General features: G+C 39.9%; 1 protein-coding gene across 4 annotated transcripts; it reads right to left on the bottom strand.

Moving 5' to 3' along the window:
* Positions 1 to 655: 655 nt before the first annotated feature.
* Positions 656 to 15,587, bottom strand: LOC103715977 (homeobox protein knotted-1-like 13). Of its 4 annotated transcripts, XM_026808056.2 has the most exons (7): positions 15,275 to 15,587; positions 14,152 to 15,171; positions 6,134 to 6,254; positions 2,834 to 3,030; positions 2,633 to 2,764; positions 2,278 to 2,414; positions 656 to 1,075 (listed from the first exon to the last, which is right to left on the bottom strand). In XM_026808056.2, exons 2-7 carry the CDS (start codon positions 14,947 to 14,949, stop codon positions 943 to 945), a joined length of 1,518 nt encoding a protein of 505 aa, XP_026663857.1. In that variant the 5' UTR covers positions 14,950 to 15,171; positions 15,275 to 15,587; the 3' UTR covers positions 656 to 942. The 4 variants fall into 4 exon arrangements, with proteins under 4 accessions (XP_026663857.1, XP_017700412.1, XP_008802008.1 ...); XM_017844923.3 differs by having other exon boundaries at positions 14,152 to 15,587; XM_008803786.4 differs by lacking the exon at positions 656 to 1,075 and adding an exon at positions 1,180 to 1,658 and having other exon boundaries at positions 14,152 to 15,579.
* Positions 15,588 to 23,275: the final 7,688 nt, after the last annotated feature.

Genomic DNA, 23,275 nt, shown 5'->3' with positions numbered 1-23,275 from the left:
TGGGAGTAGAAGTTTTCTAAATAGTCTAGTTCTATATTACGTGGTTTGATGGTTCGCTTGGTTTCAATTTAGGTTCATTGGGAATTTTAAGACCAAGCAATTTGCCCTCAGTACGTATGTACCAGATTGTTTTCCTTAAAACACAGTCAGACAGATGTGTGGGATTAGACAATAAAAAGCACCTTCTTTTTTTATTTAAACACATCATAAGTGTCCACTTGCAGGATAAAAGTTGGACTCTTGTTTTTATTTTTCGATTCATTAGTTACAATCACAACCATATATCAAAATTGTCATCATTCAAGGGACTTAAATATAACAATTTTATTGAGAGCAATGGCTAGTGCTTCACCAACCATTTCAGAAAGAGAGAAAAAGATATGAGAATATTCAGGTTAAGCAGTAGGAGAAACGCCTCCCAAGAATTTCAGAGATGCAGGGCAAGAGCGGACACATCATAATATCTCAGATTGCGGAACCTCCTCTACGTAACATAGCAAGGTATGGGAAATTCCACATCAAGATCTAACCACTGTGCTCATATCCTTACTGAAACTTCATCTATTCCTGATTCTTCATTTTGGCATCAGCGATCAACTCATTAATGTATTGCAAAGTTCAAAGCTGTTATATGTAATTGTTTCAGAAAGTTGAAGGAAAAATGATTACCGATGACCTTTCTATAAAAAAGTTCTGTTTCAAGGGAACATATCAGAGCTTTCCCATAATCCTACTCCTTTTTCATAATAATACACCACTTAACAAGCTTGAGGCTGTGAATGATATACATTGAAACAGCAGCAATAATTCGAAGCAATTCGAGTAGATGCTTACCAAAAAAAGGGGAAACATGTATCATGTAGGATAGATATCAAATGCATGCATTACTCACTCCGAATCCACCAAACTGTTGATTGCATGCTAATAAAAATGCTCTGTTCATCAATTTTGTTGCGTGCCATGTAAACCTGATTTCCCTATCACTCGAGCCTTCAGCAAGGCCAAGCCCCAAAGGTTCCTGTAAGAACTAGTGCCTTTTCGACTATTGCAGCTTCGCAAGCAGACAGCATGCTTGCTTTGATTTTAAGCATAGAATAAGTCAGTGACAACAACTTTCACATATGAACACATATAACAAAATACATACATGTATATTTTAGTCTACTCCACTACACATTATAATTTAAAATCACTATTATCATGATAATTAATGCTAACGGTGTATCGTAACAATTTATTGCACTGTACACCCACACCTCTGTCTTTTTATTCAAATACATGAATAGGGGTAAAATAAAACTTGGTCCAACAACACTTGGGTAACGAAAAGGTTGAAGACAATCTTTGCACATTATAATCTTAAAAATCTGATAGTTCAATTGCACTACTACCGCTACCGCGCACATTAGTATATCTGACACACTTGTGGAAGCTGCTGCAAGGTTCAAATCAAGCATTTCTATAACTATCTCCTATTGTCTTACGTGCTAACATTAGGTTTATTTATAAATAATTTATGGGTCTTTATATGACGATCCCCGCAGATTCCTGTGCATCCCTTGATTTAGGTTTGTCATGCATAGATATTTGTCAAATTGTCCACTGTGACAGTGAGCAATGCTTGCAATCGAACATCGCTTCTAACCTCAGCTTGCCGTCTACATGAAGCGCCCAGCATTGTTGTCACCTGCATTACTTCTCTTCAAATTTAAATAGGCAGAAAGTAAAATTAGGGCTAGAAATGGGCCGGGCTGGGTCAGGCTATACCCCTATCCAAATCCTGCCCAAATATTCTTTTGGGCTTCAGACCAAGTTTAGGCCCGAAAATTTTTGGATAATCCCGAACCCGATTGGGTCGGCCCGAATTATCCATTTGGGCCAAAAATAGGTTCGGCCTGAATCCAATTGAAGTTTAATATTTCATAATATTACTTCACAAGAAAATAAGTTAGTTAAAAATTAGGCTCTCTCCTATAATGCAAGACATGATCCATTATTCTTAGCTAAACCCAGTTTAATTTGTCCTTTACTTCCTTATTATTCTCTCTAAATAACAACATATAAAAAAAATTGATTCAGGCTTTGTTTTGGGCCTTGTTTGGGCTCAGGCCGGGTCAGAGCCAGGCCAGTGACATACCCAAGCCCGTCCTGAAAAACATATGGGCTCTATATTTAAGCCCAAACCCAGTTCTAACTCTTTCAGGCCTAGATCAAGTCTATTTCCGGCCCTAAGTAAAATTAACCTTTTTAAGGTAAGGAAGTTTGCTATTACCGCACCTTTTGCGCTTACTCTTCAGAGTACTGGATGAAGATGGATTGTTGTGCCAGTTCCTTTTCCTTTGGTTGATGAACCAGTTATTGATCTGCTTTAGTTGTAGTCCTGTTTCCTGCACTAACCGTGCCTTGTCGTCCTCCTGGAAGCATGCAAAGCATATAAGAGATTTTTCGAAGCAGTGATGGACCACAAAACCAGTACGATGCCAAAGAAGGGGGAAAAATATGATTCATAAAATTAAAACAAATATAGAAGGATCAAAGGAAAATAGATTACAGCAAATAAGCTAGAGGAAGATCTTCCTAGTCTGTAATTAGATTGGAGTGACAAGGGCTAACAATTGATCTCTTCACTTACTGTTGGGTATGGCCACTTAGAATGAGACTGCCACCAAGCCTTTAGAGTAGAAGTGGTATCCCCTGGGAGTTTTCCAGCTCTTCGCTTGCGTAGAATCTCCTCCCTTATGTCTACAATTTTTTCTTTGTACCCCTACAAATTTATAAACTTCCATCAACAATCTATCCTTGAATGCAACCCTATAAAATGTTACTTTTTTACCTGTCTCAGTTCGTGCTTCAGCTCTTGCCTTACACGATCCATCAAGGACCGTTCAGTCTCTGTTGGAATAAGGGGACCAAATCCCATGCTATCAATTCCATCCCCCAAGCTTCCATCAAACAAGTTCGTGTCACTGTCTGCCTGGTCTTCATCATCATCAGACATAGTAGCACCTGTGCCTTCGCCAGGAGAGACACCTGCCATACCAACACATTTTAAAATAATCAATGCTCTTCAGTATTCCACACCATAACAGTAGGTAGACGAGTCGTAAAGAATGCACAACTAGTAAATCCATCATGAATTTGTAAAAGACAACACCATTGGTTACATAGTATGCCCATGTAGCATATCTTGGTCTAAGATCAAAACAAATTTGGGCAGTCTATCACATTTGCTCCTAACAGAAATAGAGGAAAGAGATTATTTGATGCAAGACTGCAGAAAACATCTAAATCAGAAAGAAATGGCATAGAAACAGGCTGTCCCAAAATGGTGCATAATGCTACAACCAAAATTCGCCGTACCGGCCCGAACCGGACAATATAGAGCATATCGTTCCGTACCATTTCGGGTGTCGAGGTACCGATATCCGGTGCACTCGGTACGCCAACAAAATCTCATACCAATCGTACCGACACTGTGCTAGTATGGCACCGGTACAGGGGTACCAGTATAGGGCCCGGTACTGAAACGGCAAACCTTGGCCACAACCTTCTTTGATCATGACACGTGCTGGAGATGACATAAACATATCAGGCTTTTATGGGAGATTTGGCAGTATAATCTTCATAAAGTTGCTTATTGAAGATGATGAACAAAATCTGGCTTTTATAGGAGAATTGCAGAACAAGAAAATATTTGAATTTGTTTTATCTAGTCAATCATATAAAAACATTGAAAGTATGCCAGGTGGGATATGATGGGGAAGTAATATTTATGCAGTCTAGAATGAAATGCATCATTATTCTACTAATGCAAAATAAACAAACTACTCCAGAGATTTAATTTCACAGATGACATTTAATTATTTGTTGCTAGCCAGCTTCAAGGATTGAGGTTTCCATCTTTTTGTTCCACTTTACCAGTTATATCTCCTTGGTACATGCTGGCTGTTTCAAGCTCTCGTTGACTTGAACAACCTTCCTTTCTAGTTTATAATTTCAATATCTCATCTCTTCTTCATAAAACTTGATGTAACTAAAATGCAATTGCAGAAGTAGGTTGAAAGTCTCATAAGTCTTATGAGCGACATGGAATTCAATATTTGCTAATAAATAATGCACTTAACATGTGTGTTTTATAATACACATGCAGGGTCGAGGAATTCCTTCTAATTATTAGGCTCGTGTTGCTCAAAAATAAAATAATAATAATGAAATATGACATTATGTGGGATAATGATAGAAGTATAACTTGTCAGAGATGAATAAATTAAAGATAACAACACCCAAATTTGCCATTACATATCATGTATTGCTGATTTTCACTCAAGAATATGTGGAATGCTAAGAAGAAACCTTCTCAAATGATGTTTTGGAGAAATTTAGAGCATCGATAATGTTCTGGATGCAATTTTGAGGAAGTATAACAAGAAACAACCAATAATGATGGCAAGGCAACATACATAAAAGAAGATAGATTAGATAAGGAAATATAGAATGAGCTCTCCATCACATGCTATTGAAGTCAGAAGGAAAATACTCTCAGGTATCCGTAAGTCCATATTTGTTGTAAATATGTCGGACAAAGAAGAAGATGCAGGTATCTGATATAAGCTAAAGAGAGAAGAAAATGAAAGGTTGGACAGAAAACCAACCTTTGGGATGAACTTGATGCCTATGTTGCAGCAAAAAGAAACCTTCTGATAATGAACATAGTAAATATGGTATGTGCAAGGACTATCAAATGGAACATTAGCTAATAGAAGATCTCGGAATTAAGTTGAAGAGTTGGTGAAGATGATAGGACCGCTAAGAAGTCTGAGTAAGAACTTTTGCGTAGCTTGTAGCTGGCAAGGTTCTATCGATCTATAAATGACAACTAAAGAAGGCTGTGCAGATTAAGGTACGGATGGAACTATCTATATGCGGCTAGTATGCAAGCAAACACAGAAGATTAAGAAACAGAATCAGTGATCATCTACACAAGCATTTTGAGTATGATGACACTTTCGGCTAGTAATATGGAGAAGAGGGGAAAAAAGATTGTTCGCAGTGTTTAACTGCTGTTAAATAATCCCTTGGCTCTCTTTAAGTTATTATTTATGAAGTCAGAGACTAAGAATTAAAGAAGTAATTTGAAAATTAAGGAAGATCAACAAATTATATATAAATGATGGATGGGTTAAAAAGGTAACTAGTAAGACTAGAAATAAAACTCAGTAAAGTATGACACCTAGACCTATTTTTTATGACTTGGTATAAGTTTTGTGAAATTCTTTTTGTCTTGAAACTTTAGACCACTAGCGGATTGCAAATCATAAAAGACCTTGAAGGTACATTAGTAATTGTTCTGCAGTTAGTCCTAGGTATGTCAGCGCATCTTTGGAATTGTAAGTTATCTAGACAATACCAGCTACATATATATTTAAATTAATTATCACATAGTTAGGTACAAAAAAAATCTCTGTTTTAGTGTCATATATCTAAACATGTTTTCAATCGATTTAGTAGTTATTTTCAACTACATATTTGAGCTACTCATACAGAACCTTCAGTTTCATGTGCTTTAAATGTGACATTAAAATGTGACATTAACAAAACATTGGATCTAAAAAGCAAAATATGACTCAGGTGAGCTACTATTCAATAATGACAGCCAAGATGAACTTCTTGTACTGGATCCACAGAGCCACTCTGAATTTTACCATAAAAAAGAAAATTAACATAGCAGTGCAAATAATAATTCTTCCTCAACATAGAATAATTTTTCAAGGATTTATGATTGGACACACACCAGCATGCACATACAATATGTGCCATTTTTGCCGGATATGGGCATGAAAAAATGGTCCATACTGCTGTACCATGCATGCTGATTCATGTCTACGGGCATTGACTAGCACAAAGCAATACCAAAGCATATATATTGAAATAAACCCCCGAACACATGATCGATACAGCATGATATGCAAAATATTGCATGGTAGTGAACCATATCAACCCCTTATCAGCATATGTACGGAATGTGATCCTTGAATCCTTATTATTTTTTAGATTATTCCTTTTTTCACTTCTATAACACGAGTGTTGTGTTTATTGAGCTTAATCCTATTCACAAATAAAACATGAAAGTCACCTGTGAGGCTTTGTAGAGACTGTTCAAGCTCCCAGCAAGCCATTACTGCTTCCATTGCATGAACACGCACATGCTGCTGTAGTTGTTCTTTGAAGGAACAGAGTAGCAACACATAATGTGTCTAACCAAAAGCAATATCAATAATTAGCATGTCAATAAATGATCCAAACAACAGATTTGAAAGAAGATTCGCTAGAAAGTATCATGATTCTTAATTAATATTGTATTAGAGAATACTGTATTGAGTTTCAGCATATTCCCCTTTAGATTCTATTTGTCAACTTTCCAAACAAGAATGTGGTTGATCTTTTCTGAAATAACATTCTCTATTTAGAAAAAATGGAAATCCATCCAGTCAACAAATGTCTTATTTTTTCCTTCTTGAGAAAGTAAATTTGGTGGTATACTAGCTCTCTCTCACCAGCCTTTTTTTTATATTTTGATTGCTTGATTCACTCATCTCTCCAGTCATGAACCAATTAACCTATTCTAAATTGATTAAAATTTCAAGTGAAAATTTTAGGTTGATGGAAATATTAAATTTAGAATCTTCCATTTCCATCTAGTAATATTTCCACTTTAAGTCTTTCCCGCATGGTAATCCAATTAATATATTGATTTCTTTATAAGTAATAATTCGTATAAATGTAATTTAAAATTGTATTTTTCTTTTTGCCCTAAAATGAGCATTGAACATGCTTGGTTGCTGGTTTCTATAAGAACTAAGCACAAGTTCAATGGAGTGATATAAATATAGAGAGATTTTTTTCAACATTATTTTCCCATCATTATATTTGTTTCACCATCACACAATTCATTAAGACATTAACCTTGGACAAATGTCATAACAAACTTCATCTGTAGTTACATCACCAATATATTTGAAGTCCCATGACACAAGCCTATGCCAGGTAAAAAATCTAAAGAAAAATGTGCATATTATAGACATATAAGCAAGTTCTACGTTTCATTATAAATTTCACTGGCAATTCAACTCAACTTTGTCCCTTAAGATGTATGATGCTTATGCATATCTTCCATGGCTCCTTGCAGTCGCATATTTTAGTGTCATTATCAAAATTCTTGTCATCCAAAAATTTTCACAAAACCCCTTCATTGTGAAACCTCCCAACAAGTTCTTGCTGGAAAGATCATGATCTGCCTTCATCACCAACTACTGTTTAGTTGAGTTTCATGGTTAAATTTCATTGATGCGAATCCTCCTCAATACTCATCATCATATATAACAGAAATATATCCTCTGTTTTTGCTCCAATTATAGTCAAAGCAAGGTACGCGAAACCGACCGAACTGACATACCGGTGGAGACCGGTACCGGTTTGGTCTTAGTTCGGTAACCGGTACCGAACCAGTTCAGGAAAAGAAAAAAAAAAGAAAAAAACCGCGTGGACACGCGAGCCCATGTGCTGCCCCGCGTGGGCTTTTAATGCGACAGAGGCCTCTCTCTCTCTCTCTCTCTCTTTCTTTTCTTTTTTTTTTCCCCTTCTCCTCCTCTTCTTTCTGAGCTCCTCCTCTCCTCTTCCCCTCTCTCCTCCTCTCTTCTCCTCTCTTCCCCCTTCTCCCGTGAGCAAGGGAGGTCTTCTTCCCTGCGAGGTGCTCGGGAGGAAGAAAGAGGCTTGGTAGCGCAAGAGAGGTCTTCTTTCCCTCTCTCCTTCTCTCTTCTCCTCTCTTCCCCCTTCTTTCCTGCGAGTACCGGTGCGAACCAGTGTAGTTCGCACCAGTACAAGCTCGGTACCGGTGCGAACCACACCGGTTCATATCGGTACAGACAAAAAACCGTTCGGTTCCAACCTCTTGGGGTTGAAACCAAATTCCATGGTTGTACCATACCGGTGGAGGCCAGTACTGGTACGGTACAGACTAAACCGGTCGGTTCCGACCGGTTCAGCAGACCTTGAGTCAAAGAATACCTATACCAATCAGTTTATTTGAATTCTCCGTAAAGATGATATTCTTTATGCTAGATCCACTAAAAATCCGATGCTATGTGAATTTCAAAATGTAAGGACTTGTGCTGGCGTATATTTAGTCCCACGTCGGCTATGCACTAGATAAATCTTGAGTACTTATACAAGGCAAAGAAACTCAAATAATACCTTCCAGCTAGCCTTTTTGGGTAAGGCCTGAGTCATTACAAATGTTATCAGAGCGGACCCGACCCATAGCCCATGTGGACTGGGTGAGATCTTAGGTCGTTACAAATGGCATCAGAATGGACCCAACCCATAGCCCATATGAACTAGGAGATATTGTAGCATAGGCTCATTGGAGCTAACCATGGGCCAATCATGGTGGTTATGATTAAATTTGAATGGATTTAGATCTATATCTTGGCAAGGACACTAGCTTAAAGAAAGGGAGTATGTGAGGATCCGTGTGAGCGTGTGGTAAGTCCCACGTCGGCTATGCATTGGGTAGATTTGGATACTTATATATAGTCAAGAAATCTAAATAATACCTTCTAGCTAGCCTTTTGGGATAAGGTCCTAGGTTGTTACACAAATGAAAGAGAATAGGATGTCCACTAATCTTGGTCAGTCATCTTTAGATCATGGTATATATGTATATTTATATTAACAAATGAGCTAGCAATTCCAATGGACATCTACGAACAAAATATTGGAATATATGTAAATTTCTAATCTAGGGGCATCATCAAATCTTCAACAATCCTGCGAGGATTAGCTAAATTGCAAGAATAGACACATCAGAGATAAACTTCACCACTATAAATAGCACAATCGTGCACTCACTATTGTTGACCCGTACCAAAAGTTAATATACAACCCAATAGCAATGGACAAGCAACGTTTGAGAAACAAGGTACAAAAAATAGTTTAAAAATCTATTATACATTTGGCATCTAAGATAGCCATTATCTTTTATTTGAAGTTGTTGGAAACATGCAGCTTATCATATTCTGCAAGGTTTTAAATACCATTATACGACCCCAGATTGTTTTTCCATTGAAACACTATGGCCTCAGTATGGTACCAATACTGATGGTACATACAAAAACTGTCAACTTTTAAAAAATTGAAAAACCATAAAAATCGACTAGAGTAGTCGGTATGATACCGCCGGTACATATTAGTATTGTTATTTCGGTATCCAGGCACCTATATCAGCATCGGTTTCATGCAAGAATGGGATGATACCAATTATACCATCTGTTTCAGCAATTTTTTAAACCATGGTATTTTGCATATTAAATACTTGGCCTTTCTACTAAACATGTGCATTAAGTCAAACATTTACCCTCTTGTATGTATTATTGCCTCAATATCCTTGGTATGCCTTAACGTGCAGGGAAGAAACGTTAAGACCTAACACCTTCTCATCAATTGGCTGGAAAGAAGAAATCACTAAGGAATATTATTATATACCTCTTTAGGCATTTTGCATGTGGAATACATTATATAGCCATTTGGCTTATATTGTATGTTTAGTAAATGAAACAATTTATAAGATAGCTTAAGTAACAAACCTGTCAATAAAATAACCATAATGCCCATGGTATATTAACTAAAACCTCTTGATTTGTGTATCATTTAATATGATACTATTTAGAAACACCTTGTTTTTATTGGGGAATTCTAATCAATAACACCTGACTACAAATTTAATGGCATATTTAACTAAACCGCTCCACTTATGCATTATTTGGTTGTGAAATATATAGAAGTAGTTTGTCATAGGGAATTCTAGTAAAGTCACAGGAGAAACCATTGATGATTTAGGGAAAAGATGAATTTACCCCATTCAAAAGAAGTCAATCCTAATTCAACTTACATCAGAATGCTTTGATTGATTAATGATTGAACAAGCACATCTATTTTTTTAAGCGTAACTCAAACACCAAAAAAAACAGATTTGCTTCAGTTCTCAATTAGCCATTCAAAACCTCTTTGCTTTAATTCATAATAGCAACGAAATTTTCCAACATTTTATGTTGATTGAACCAATTGATTCAATGCTATTTTGGAGCTTAAGCTACCAAATTATTGATGTGCCATGCAATCCTAATCCATTTAAGACATTGGAGAACTTCTATAGTTTGCCAACAAACTTCTATGGTCTATCACTATTTTTTGATGCACTTGTCTATATGTTGATTCCTTTTCCTTTGCATTCTAAAAAGAAGTATGTTAAGAAATATTCTCTAGCCCAGATTGAAGCCTCGAAGTCTTGACAATCATCACTAATCCTTTTGTTTTTGAAATGATGCACCTAAAAGCACACTCACATCGAGATGCAATAAAAATAAAATTGTTGACAAATAAATACCATGCACAAGATCACTCACTAAAATCATATAAATTGCAAAAGGTAAAGATAGAAAATAGACATCAAACTCGAGGTCTAGAATAATCCTTTTTTACCTACTACCAACCCCACCCCCACCCCCCCACCCCGGCGTAGGCCCTACCCTCTCTACAAACTTTTTGACACGCTTATAGTCCCATCTCTCTCATAATCCTTCATCACATGCCAAGCGCATGTTTGTACACTCTTTTCCAAGTCAAGAAGTAATAGGATTTCCTTGTTACTCAAGTAAGCACTAACAAGAACTTTTCTCACAAGTAGCTAAATAATGATCAAACAAAATAGGAATGTGGTCCTTAGGCTTCCACTCAATCTTAAAATACAATCATTTATCACTTACAGAATTCATCAAAATTAATCTTAGTCCATCAAAAACTTTACCGAGATTCGTTAAATCTGTCCTCCATGCATTTCCTATAAAGTAATATCAAATAAGTAAATTTTCATCAACCTATAATATTTATCAATTTACTCAAATGAACTTCAATGTGATTTTAGAGGCTAACATTTTTGCAAGATTTACTACCTTGGTCCCTTGCTCGAGTCTATCCCAATGCCTACAGCTATTCCAAATTCAGGTGAGCCCTAACCATACTAAAAAATGTTGATTGTATACAATAAGTAAATGTGTCAAACAAAGCCAACCCCATAATGTGTTTATTATGGATGCTAACAGCCCAATATGATTTGATGAGTTACTAGGGCAGGGACATTTTGGGTTGGGTTTGGGCAATGAAATGGAGCCCAAAAGGTAAAAAACACATCTATATTTTACTAGCCATCTTTAGCTCAACCCAACAAGAATAGCTGGCCCTTATTGTATCTATATAAAATCATAATAAAGTCTTATCGTGAGAAACATTATTAGGTTCAAGTGATATGAGATTTAGGGTTTAAAAAACAAAAGGGAAAAAGTGTGATATGCTGCATTAAATATATAAGTTGTAGAAACTAGGTTAGACTTGGGTCACATTAGGATTGTTGGATCAGTTTTGAGCTTGGATCTTTAAGCCCAACTTAAATCAGGTACATGCTTTACAAGTTGGCTGATGTGAACACCATGTCGACCAATTCAAATCCCTGAGATCAGTAAAGCTCAAAATTGTTGTTCAACAATCGCAAAATTCTTCAGGAATATCATGTTGGTGTTGAAGGATTTTAAGTTGGTTGTTAGGGAGTCTAAAAGTCCTTGTAAGCTTCGTTCTATGTTTTGTTATGAACCAGAATTAAGAGACCGACCCCATATAGTACAGCACCTTCAGATTCCTTCCTCCATTATAATCTTGTATTGTTAATATTTACTCCCTTCCCTCCAGCCATAGGAAACTTGTTTATCCTTTCATTGGATTGTTCATTTGGTAAGAAGTATGCTATGCAGGACAAGGGGACAATTAAGCACAATTTCTATAGCACAACTTGAGGAGTTATGATCACTGGCGATGCAATGGGCACCTTGACTGCAGAAAAGCAATCAGGGCAAGATGATGTGTAGAACAATTAGATCATGCAGCAAGTAAAAAGACATATAAGCTCATAACAGGCAAATATCATGGTGTGTGGCTACACTTTTGCCATGACAGTAGCAATTATCATTTGACTATTGGTTCAAAAAATGAGGGAGTGGGCCAAACCGTGCAATATACCATAACTGAATTGATCGAGCAATATCTGTCTTACTTAGCATCATAAATGCCTTTAGTTTGAGAGGAATATGGGATAAAGTGTGCTAAGTTAATGTAAAACAAGCTGACAATATGGACAAATTCCAGAATTTTTGCACAGAAAATGGAAAGAACACATGTGATGGTAGCGCACAGAATCTCTATCATCAGTCATAAACTTGAAATTCTACATCATGGAAAAGCAACTGGCCAAGTACAAAAAGAAGTGTCTAAAAGTGCATTACATTGCATATGCCAGACCTGAATGACAGACCTCTTTGTCTATGAGATATTTGTGTTGGAAGATCTTTTACAAGGATGTTCAGGGATGAAGGTCTTAAGAATAGTATTGGCATTGTGATCATTATTAGATGCACCAATGGCATCGATGTAAAGCAATACAACAGTAGGAGAACCCTTAAGGTACAAGAGAATAGGGGACAGTCAGCAACGGCTGCACAACATCATGCTTGCAAATAATCAAGGAAAGTTGGAGTAGCATGATGAATACAATTTACAGCTGAAGTCCATACACTTTTCATTAACAAGAATAAAAATATAGTATAGTCAATTCTTATGATCCTGAACTTACACAACTTTATAGCTACATTCGACTGTCATTTCTTGGTCTTCATGTTTGGGATTTCCTGCCTAGCATACATACACTCAATAGATAATACCTGATATCATAAGCTAATTGATATCCTGCCTAATACAGCAGGGCACAAAACTCTTTCCTAGTTGAAAGAATGTATTGTATCGAAGGTAAAGAGGGATGAAAAAAATTAAAGAGAAAGGTCTTTAATGACAAATTTAGACCAGCCACGATGGTGTAGAAGGAACATTGTTGATCTATTTTTCACAAGTAAAAGATTTGTTCAAAGCAGGATTCAAGGACACATCACAAAATGATACAGGGTGTAGATTGTTAAATATGTCGACATCGGTTAATATCAAAATTTATAGCATTCATTTCGGCTGTCTCTTCAGAATGGTTCATCTGAAGAATGATGAGTTCAATTTATATGTTTCTTAGCATACTTCTCTATAATGTAGACAAGCACATATACATATATCCATATACATATATAGATACATACATAAATGAAAAGGAATGTCAATCAGAGGACCAATCGCCAAAACCAACCTTCAGCTGTAAATCTTGCTATTGTGATGAAAGTGAAGCGAGCTGTTTTTGGTAATTGTGCTCTCATTTTCAACACCCAAACCCCTTAGCATTCTGTATTTGCTCATGAGTTAAAATCCATCTGTTTTAAAATCGTTTTCCTTGATATATGGTAAGATTAAGAGTTAACCAGAAATAACTCTGACATGACGCTCTAATATTTACCCCAAAGCCATGCTTTCTCCAGCCAGACATTAGTGCTATGTTGAATGCACTACTAAGATTGGACTACAGTATGTGGTTCCACATGATTCATGGGCAGTCAATAAGAATCATAGGGTGGATAGGTACATAGATACGCAGAAGATGAGAAGAATGAGGCAGGGAAAGTTGGCATAGCTGAAAGCATCAAGCAAACTTAGAAGACTAAAAAGAAGAGTCAAATCTCATACAGGAGCTGATCAAATGTTTACCTTAAGCAAGAATATCCAAAATATATGACCAACGAAAAACTCTTCTAAACAGATAGCTCCAAAATCGGCATTCCTAATCTTACGTTGTGATAAGATCCAATGGAAAAAAGAGAGAGAGAGAGAGAGAGAGAGAGAGAGAGAAACGTAAGAGAAACAAGAGCTTTCTTCTTTGTTCTTCTTCATTAAATGCTTCTGACAACTAAGACCAGAGCTTTCTAACTGTTCTCGATTCCAAATCTCTTCTTCAAGAGGAAAACAACAAAATAACCATTTTCAAAGAGTTGACAAACCGAAAGCATTAAATTTCTTGAGGGAGACAACAAGAAAGAGAGACGGATTGAGAAAGAAACGAAGGAAGATGGATTAGAAAGCAGAGAAGAAGCGAAGAAAAGAAAAGAGAAAAGAAATTACCATGAACTGATCGAGCTCCTTGTCGTCTCCGAGCATCTGGTTGCCGTGTCCGAGCACCGAGTACTTGGCCACCACGTGCTGAGATTGGGCCAGCTGAGCGTCGATCCGCGGGAGCTGGTCCACCGGCGTCGCGATCCGGAGGCACGCCACGTGCGCCGACAGCAGCTGCTCGTACAAAGGATGCGCCAGTATCTCCGCCTTGTACCTCGCGTTCTGCCACGAACCCTCTCCCACATGCTCCCCAGCCCCGCCGCCACCGGCGGCCGCCGCGGCTACCCCCTGCCCGGCCGCCTCCCCTTCCCCCAACTCCGCTCCGCGGTGGCCGTGGGCCTGCTGGCCACTCCCCCCGGCGTCGGCGGAGATCGCCACGGCGATCATGGAGTCGCTGGACACGGGCACCTCGTCGTCGCTCCCGCTCCGCTGCAGGATCGCCGGCCGCGGCAGCCACTGCCCCCCGCCGCCGCCGGGGGTGGTGGCTCCGCCCGCCGGCGACGCCGATGAATCGGAGGTGGTCTGGAGGTGGAGGAAGCTCCCGTCCACGTACTGGTGCCCCTGCTGCCGGAGAATTGCGCTGTTGAGCCACGTCGGCCCCCTTCCACCGCCTCCGCCGGCGAGCGGCGGCTTCCCGGCGGCCTCGGCCATGAGGCGGTCCTTAGCGGCGGGGGAGGCGTCGGAGGAGGAGGAGAGCTGGCCTCCAAGCTGGTCCATGGTTCCAAGCACCGCCGTGCCATCCCCCAAGCGCTGCTCCGCGTACTGCGGCAGCCCCATCTCGTGCGACAGGTGGTTGTGGAACGCCATCCCCTCACCCGCCCACCCTCATACACCGCCCGGTGCCGCGACTCCCGTTAACCCACCCCCCACCCCTCTGCTCCCTCTTCCTGGCGATAGAGGGAAAGAACGCGAGTGAGAAGACGTCGAAAACTCGAAAGCCACGACGAGTCGACGACGATAACGAGAGGTCGCTATAACAGCTACAAGACCAAGGACGACGGGAGGACTATTCGCTGCAGTTGCTTGCTGCTGCCACCCATTTGTTTATCTCAATTAAAAGAAAATTCGCTTTTTTTTATAATTTATAAATAATTCATTGGAATTTTATCGGATGATTAAAAAGAATGCTTACGATATCGCAGATTGGGTGCAGCCCCGATTTTTTTTTTTTTTTTAACATCGGCGACTCGTACCCAATGAACGTGGGTGCAGCTTATAAGCCCAAAAAGATAAAAAAAAAAAATACAAAAAAGACGGGATTAAGGAGTGGTCATTCCCGATCAAGCCTCCAAAATGCTGAGCCCCGGATATTTTTTCACTGGTTCGGGGTTTCTGAACACCGCTTTCCGACTCCTGCTCGCGCCGCCCGATCGGATGGTGGACAAGAGGTAATGCGCGGCTGCGCACCGGCAGGTGATGCGAGGGGATTGATAAATATACTCCTTTTCAGTCAGTGCACCTATTTCTGTGTCCGGAAAGGGAGTAAGTTTTATGCGGTTGTAAGAACTATGGCGGTGATGTAATAAAGAAGAACGGGGGTTAGTGGATAAACGGGGCGTAGGGTTGGGGGGGAGAGATCTTGGGGGCTTTCGTTTCCATTCGTTGAGGACTGCGACGCCAAGGTCACGTGGCGAAACGAAGGGTAAGGAGAGGGGGAGGACCACTAGGGTAGGGGACCGCGGTAGGAGCACGCCCGGGCGCGTGGACCAGTTATTGTGGGACACGTAGGGTGGGGCCCGCAGGAATTTGACCTTGGAGTGGTTTTGCTCGGGGCGGGCTGGCTGGCTGGCTCCACGTCTGCCGTCCGGGGCGCCGCCGGCTTAAATACGCCTTGTGGTCGCGGCCAACCTTACATTCGTAACGCCGTTACGGTGTTTCATGAATGTCCGTTAACTATTACGGTATCAATGATTGTGATTTTTTTTTATTTTCAAATAACAATTTTCCTAAAATATTTCTTATTCACATCTTTTTCATATAGAAATCACTTAATATATGCCAAGCATGCAGGCATAAATTGTACCTTATTGCTTTTTGCTATAATTATATTTGAATTTAAATCTACGGAAGTTTTTTCTAAACATATTAAATATTGAAAAAGATGAGGTGCAGTTGCTTTCTCCATGCATCTTATCTAAGAAGCCTATGGAAATTTCTGCATTACATAAATATCATAAAAATTTTTATATCATTTTTTTGACAAATTGAAAAGACGTTATAACTTTTATACACTATACTTTGATGTTGTTGCATTCTAAAAATAATTTCCCCATAACTAGCCAATATAAAGTTAAAAGAAAACTTGATAGGAATTTTTTTCCTGAACAACCATACAAATTGCTCAATATAATAAATGTACAATAATCTTCTTGTGTGATCGATATGGTTGATTTTTTAAGAGGTCTATATCCATAAATTCAAATTCATTGAACAACTTGTTGCAGCATCATGTAATTTTCAGTTAGGTACTATCAAATGAAAAAAAGAAAGAAATGCCACTCTTGCACTATCTCAAAATAAAATAAAATAAAATTCCTCTCTGTTAGTAATTAATATTGCTTAGTAAAAACATATTCTACTGTAATAATCTTTAGTGCTTGGTCCAGACTTGGAAACACGGTCATGCAATGCAAAGCATCAATAACATTACTAAAAATCCAAGAGAAAAAAAAAGGGAAAAAATTGATCTACCCAAAAAAAATTTTTGCTAGGCTTTTGTGACATATTTCATGATTCATAGTACAACTTATGCTAAAATGATCCCAAAAGAAAGACAAATCAAACTAGCAGCTAGAATTATTGCTTATTTAAAGCTTGCCTCCCAATTGAGCAATTTCTGCTTTCCACCCTCCTAAAAAGGTGTTGAACTTTCACTCTTCGGGGATATCCTTCAAGTCAAGTCTTAATGAAGCATTTTTTTCTTCTCTCCCTTATATTAGATAAATCAAGTTCTCCCTTGGTGGCCGCCGGCTCATGCAAGGGCATATTCGTAATTATACCGCATCCGAGATCCGCCTGGTGATCCCCATTTTGCTAAAATGCCCTTCCCTCCGGATGGACATATGGGCTGCGGTGGAGGGTGTTTTCGTGATTCAAGTACAACTTCGAGGCGAAGATGGACCGCTCCGCGTCGTGCCGATTTATTTCCGCGCCGGCGGGACCCAACTGGCTTCCTTCTTTTTCGGCGTATTCCCCAAACTGCCCCTCCGGGCGGCCGCGAGTGGCCGGAAGGTCGACGCGTGTCGAGTTGGAAAGTTCACCCCCATTCTGAGGAATCTGGCGGCAAGGCGGGGCGTCCGCGTCGAGGTTCCGTGTGGCATCCGCTACGTCCCCGCGGACCTGCCGACGTGGCGGGCCCACCACGGACCCTAGCTAGCCAATCACGCCCCGCAACGTGGAACGGGTGGAGACATGGCCGGTCGGTTGCCAGGCCCCTGGTAGAAGGCGGGAGAGTCGATACAACGGTTTTGGGAGACAGTCGGAAGCAGCGGGACGGAAAGCTCCCGGGTAGTTCTATATACACCCCCCCTATTGCTCAGGACACCCCCCAAAAACCAAAAAAAAATACCCAAACTAACCTTTAGTGTAATTACCATATTGCCCTTGAAATTTTCTCATACACCCCCCTTCCTCCTCCTCCGTTTCGTTTTGAAAAGAAAAAAAAACCCCCCTCAAACCCCCCTTAAACCCCTCGATCCATTTACATCGTTTAGGCGATCTTTGAAGGAGATTTAAGCCCCATTCGAAGCATGGACAAGCAACTAATGATTTGGGACGAAGAATCGGCCGCAAAGGTACGTGTTCCACCTTGTTTCGAAATTTTTTTTTTTCACGGTTCGTGCTCCGTTCGGCACTGGATCGCCGAACAAAAGGCTTCTGTTCGGCTGAACAGTGCCGAACAAAAGCCTTCTGTTCGGCTGAACAGTGCCGAACAGAAGCCTTCTGTCCGGCACTGTTCAGCCGAACAGAAGCCTTCTGTTCGGCGATCCAGTGCCGAACGGAGCACGAACCGTGAAAAAAAAAATTTCGAGAGAAGCCGGCGAGGTGGTTCCGGGAGAAGCCGGCGAGGTGGTCGGAGATCGGGAGAATGCCGGCGACGAGAGGGAGAAGGGGGAACGGGGGGGTTTTGGGCGTTGGCGAGGTGTTTTGGAGGGGAAGAGCGGGGTGGGGGGGGTTTGGGGGGTGTAGAGAGCAATTTAGGTGAGGGGGTGGGGAGGGTGGGGGGTAATTTAGGAATTTTTAATTTTTAGGGGTGTCCTTAGCAAATGGGGGGTGTAGAGAGTATTTAATTTTTTTTTAATTTTTGGGGGGTGTCCTGAGCAATAGGGGGGGTGTATATAGAACTACCCAAAGCTCCCCTGGGATACTTAACGATCGATGTATTTGTTAAGACACGTAATGGTAGGTTAATTTATTTGGTTACATGTATAAAAGTCCGTATGGTATTTTTGGAGTTTGTAGGTCATGATTAATTAATTATGTGGCCATGGTGATCTACCATTGCAAGTCAACTGCTATATCATCATTAAGAAAGACTTGTAAATTAGCTTGCTAATGATAGATTACGTCATGATGAACGTATGATAGTTTCGCTCGTGGTATAAGTAATTATTTAAGCTTCATTTTCTATACCAAAAAGTGGTTGGGAATTGGTATATGTATTGCTGTAAACATATTCCTTGACAACATGCCTTTATTTATCAAAAAAATTAAGAAAAATCTTTTTATATAACTTATGAGAAACCATGATCCCGATAAGATGCAAGAGAAATCTTGCCCATTTGAATCCAATTCAAGAAAACTAATTAGTTCTCGAGATAACTTTGGAAAGAAAAAATAGAAAGAAACGAAAAAGAATGCAGAGCCCTTAGCTTAAGACTAGCAAATCGTCTCTTAGGACAAGATGATCGGTCATAAAAGTATGAAATTTTAGTTCAAATATGTGCTTTATGTAGTTGTTTTTTTCTGAAAATTAAGAAAAAGTAAGCCCATAATGCAGCAAAAGTTCTAATTGCTTCGAGAGCCAGGTAACATAAAAAAAAAAAAACTTCTGGAAGGCTTATCGAGTCTCAATAGTCCCATCTCCAACCCAACTGCATTTTGGGACCCAAATTCGAGTCACATGTCCAAATTCTGGACTCCTTGCCTTCCAGGCCACCTACAGTCCAAATCAAACACGACTGACCCAACCAAAAGGAGTGTAGCATAATCTCTATCTAGTAGAAAAAAAAAATATTTTAATGTAGGATATTGCACTATATATGCATAAAATATAATATTCCTAACAGAGTTTGGTAGGTTAGGAAACATCTACCAAAAATTATATGGAAAGTGGGGCATGCATTATCCTTAGATGAATCATAAATCATGATATACCAACCACAAAAGTCTTGGTAGAACCTTTCTCCTTGCCATTCCTCTCTCTCTCTCTCTCTCTCTCCTCCTTTTTTTTTATTTTTTTTTTCTTTTGGTAACTTTCTCTCCTTTCATTTTTCATGTTTTTAAATGCACATGTGTTGTCTTGTTGGTTTCTTTATCAAATGAGTTGTTTATTTTTTATGCAACGTCAGCCTTGGATGAGTACTCACAGTAAACCTTCACTTTTCCTTCAGGGCATGCTCCTGGAAGAAGGCAGCGACCACTATTGAAACACAGGAGAAAGATAAATGGGGTTCTATTTCTCGACACCACCTTTCCTGTCACCCTTCACTGCTCTTGTGGCCCGAGGGACTGTACTTCCCACATGTGCCTTTGCATGAGGAAAATAAAAAAGAACATGGGTTGCGTGTGGATTTGTGTCCAGATGTGGTGGAATTACTCCATTGATCATGGTGGAATTACCCTTCACCTTTCCAGTCCATTTTTGAATCGAAACTTTTAGTTGTTATTGACTGATTTTATAGCAATCAGTCCAAGCGGCACTTCCATATTTCATCATGAGACGAAATTTTTTTTTTTTTTTTTTGATAAAAACGGCAATCACGTAACTCTAACGTGAGTACATCTACTACGGACGTCCAAAGAATCTCTCCGAAATGCCGCGCAACATAGAAGGCGATCCAGTCTGCTGCCCTATTCGCCTTTCAGAACACATGTATTGCCTGAAACTCGTCCAACTCCATAACCAGCCTACGAATCTCACGAATAAGAGGATGACCATCTCCATACCTGTCCGCATCGAAAATTCAATCAATCACTATCGATGAGTCCTCCTCAAGGTACACCTATTCGGCACTAAGAGCCCGCCTCATGTAGGATATATCCTCCGCTCTCTCTCTTCCATGAATAGCGATCTCTTTTTGGAAGACGGTGAGACTGGTGAGGCCGAGGGGTGCGCCGTCGGGCACTTCGGCCGCCCCGCGGGCCACGGTGGAGGTGGAAAATTAATTATCCATATATTTATTTTCGTCATGAGGGACTAGGGACGGTTGAGGCCGTACCCCTAGGTCTTCGCACCACAGGCTTTTGACTGGGGCTGTGCGAGCCATGCAATAAAGGTGGTAGCCATGTTAAAAGCCTTCTATTTTCCTGGGGCATCAGTTATGTGAGCTGGGTTTGTTGGTAATAAATTGAAGAAGGTTATTGTTCTTGAGTGGGGTGAAAAGGATCTGACTCCGTTAGGGCCTGGCTCTGGGAGGAGGTCCCCACGAATTCATTTGGCAGCGATTATCTCTTTGTAATAGTTAAAAGGAAAGGAAAAAAAAAAGGACATGATCATGATCAACTGGCCTCTTCAAAAGCTTCCAATCAAATATCATCATGATCCTTTAAAAAAAAAATAATAGATTATCCAAATGTAAGGCTACTGTTTCTTTTGTTTTTTTGGTTGGTTGGAAGGAGTTGGGCAGCAGAATAGAAATAGAATGAGTGTTTTCCACTCTAGTTGTTGTCGTTTGGTTGAAAGGAATCTCATTCTTGTTGGAATAAGGAGGTCCTAATTCTCTAAAATCTAATCTCGGCTCATGTTTACTTAAAGAATTAATATTTTAGAGATACTACTTTGTTTAATTGATTCTTCAGTAATGTAACCTTTGAGCTGGCTTTTCAATTTCAATCACAAATTCTCATTCCAATCCATTTTAATTCCGATTCTGGTTGCGACCCAAATACACCCTTAATCGATGTATTCTCTCTTCAATTCCTCAGTGTTTACCTCTCCATTTTTCAGGTTTCCTTCATAGGTCATTCATAAATTTGATAGAATTAGAAGGGAGAAGTCTTTTTCACTGAAAGGCCGGCTCTCAACCTTCGGGAGATCACTGCCTGGATAACTGGAAACAAATGTACAAAGAACAAACATACCGACGCTTTTAGATGTCGTGATCTCTGTCGACCCAACCATCCAATGCTTCCTAAATTGAGATGGCATCCATTCAACAATAGGAACCGACATCCGCCATAGAAGCAAAGGAGGCCTTTGTTTCTTCATGACTAACGCCACGAGTCCCACTGAGTTCAGCCTCACCATTCTCAAAACGCATCCCCAACGCAAGCTCGAGCTTTCCTCGTAGCACCATCTCGCTACCAGGAGATAGATTAGATTTTGGAAGGATCCAGGAGATAGATTAGATGTTGCATGAGCTTAGCCACTTATCCTATAGTTTTTTGAACAATCACTTCTCCTTCATTGCTTTTATCCTATGTCCATGTTTTTGGGCCACAAGTTTGGGCGTCTCTAAAAAATTAAAAAAAAAACTTCATGTTTTTAGAATGATTAATTGTTTGCCTTCTTTCAGCTGCAGCTGAAGGAACCTATCTAAAACTATTGTTTCAGTCTCAGTTTCATTAGCATGTCATGCCCAAAGGGATCATAAAAGCCTTTTACACCTGAATGAGCCAGAATGATTGTGCTACAGAAAAGAAGAAGATCTCGATCCATGGTAGCTTGAACCGGTCTCCATTTTCCACCTCATCTTCACAACGCCTTCAAATTAACAGTCAAGACATCATGATAGCCATATCATCATTGGAATTTGATGCAATTCTAAGTAAACAAACGAGTTTTTTGCACCTACACAAGAACTACTACTTTGACCCAAAGTGTGCTTAACTTATTATTATTGCACCTTACATTTCCTCGATCATGGCAAATCGATTGATGTCTGATGGTGACTTTCAACTTGCCCTTTTTGTGGCTCTGATAGAATTGGACTCGTCCTTCAACTTCAAGTCGCATTCCCCAAAGTCTAGCCACCAACAAACGGATCAAAAAGTAGCTGTCTTAACTTTATCATAACAAATTTAGCATCCTTCCATCATTCCTCAATAGCAAAAACGACTTACTGAGCTTTCCTCCTCCCATTTGAATGAAGTAGGTCAGCTAATTATTGAGCTAGAATTTGCAATCTTTACCCCAGAGGAAAAATAAAATCTAGATTTGATGTTTTTGTCTCATTGACCCTTGTTCCTTGGAAATGAAGACAGTCTCTCTCTCTCTCTCTCTCTGTTATCTATTCTCGGCCGTCTGTCTCATTACATTACATACTAATCTACTGGTGAGCGTTCGCCATCTCTTGCGAAGGGAAGCACCTTTTAGGCATATCCTATACCATGACATGACACCTTGCCATGTTTTATCCGGCCTCTTTGGCTGGCTGTCAAAAAATTCCTTGGCCTCGGCAGGACTTCACAACTATTTACAGATGAAGCATGACCCACAGCTCCATACTTGGACGATAAGGAGTTCTCCACTCCATGATTGTTTCCAGCCTGCTTGCTTCTTGAAATGTCGCCACAAAGGGAAGGAGTTGTCAAGTGTGGTGGGGGAGGCTTGCTTCTAAGGTTGGATATTGTTTGGTCCAATGGCATCTGCGGCCAACGACCCTTTGCCTCTCCTTTACGTCTATTTGGTGTCCAAACAAAGATGGGAAGCTTCCAAAGGGATGCATCAAGGACGGCTGGCCGGACACCTGATTTGTTATTAAATAAGTCTGTTTTTATAGAACAGTATATCTACCTACTAAAGTAGAACCCCCTTGGAGTTGGGAAATATCTCCGGGGGATGGTGGCTAAAGCTTTTGAAGACATTGGTTCCTAATAGTGTATTGGCACATGCTCATTTCTCCATGCTTGCTTCTTGAGTTGAACTTTAGCCTGGTATTCTGGTTTCGACATTAGGATCGTTCGAACTCAT

Source organism: Phoenix dactylifera, chromosome 1, assembly GCF_009389715.1.
Source record: "Phoenix dactylifera cultivar Barhee BC4 chromosome 1, palm_55x_up_171113_PBpolish2nd_filt_p, whole genome shotgun sequence".
In the NCBI taxonomy this organism is placed as follows: domain Eukaryota; kingdom Viridiplantae; phylum Streptophyta; class Magnoliopsida; order Arecales; family Arecaceae; genus Phoenix; species Phoenix dactylifera.
The sequence above is the reverse complement of the archived record's forward strand: the minus strand, read 5'-3'. Positions and strand labels throughout refer to the sequence as shown.

Excerpts from the sequence above, each read along its gene's own strand:
- LOC103715977 (XM_017844923.3), bottom strand. The coding sequence starts at position 14,949 with ATGGCGTTCCACAACCACCTGTCGCACGAGATGGGGCTGCCGCAGTAC. Across the intron at positions 3,031-6,133 it reads GTCTCTACAAAGCCTCACAG|GTGTCTCTCCTGGCGAAGGC; the intron begins GTGACTTTCATG and ends TTGGTATGGCAG. Across the intron at positions 1,076-2,277 it reads CTGAAGAGTAAGCGCAAAAG|CAAGCATGCTGTCTGCTTGC; the intron begins GTGCGGTAATAG and ends TTAAAATCAAAG.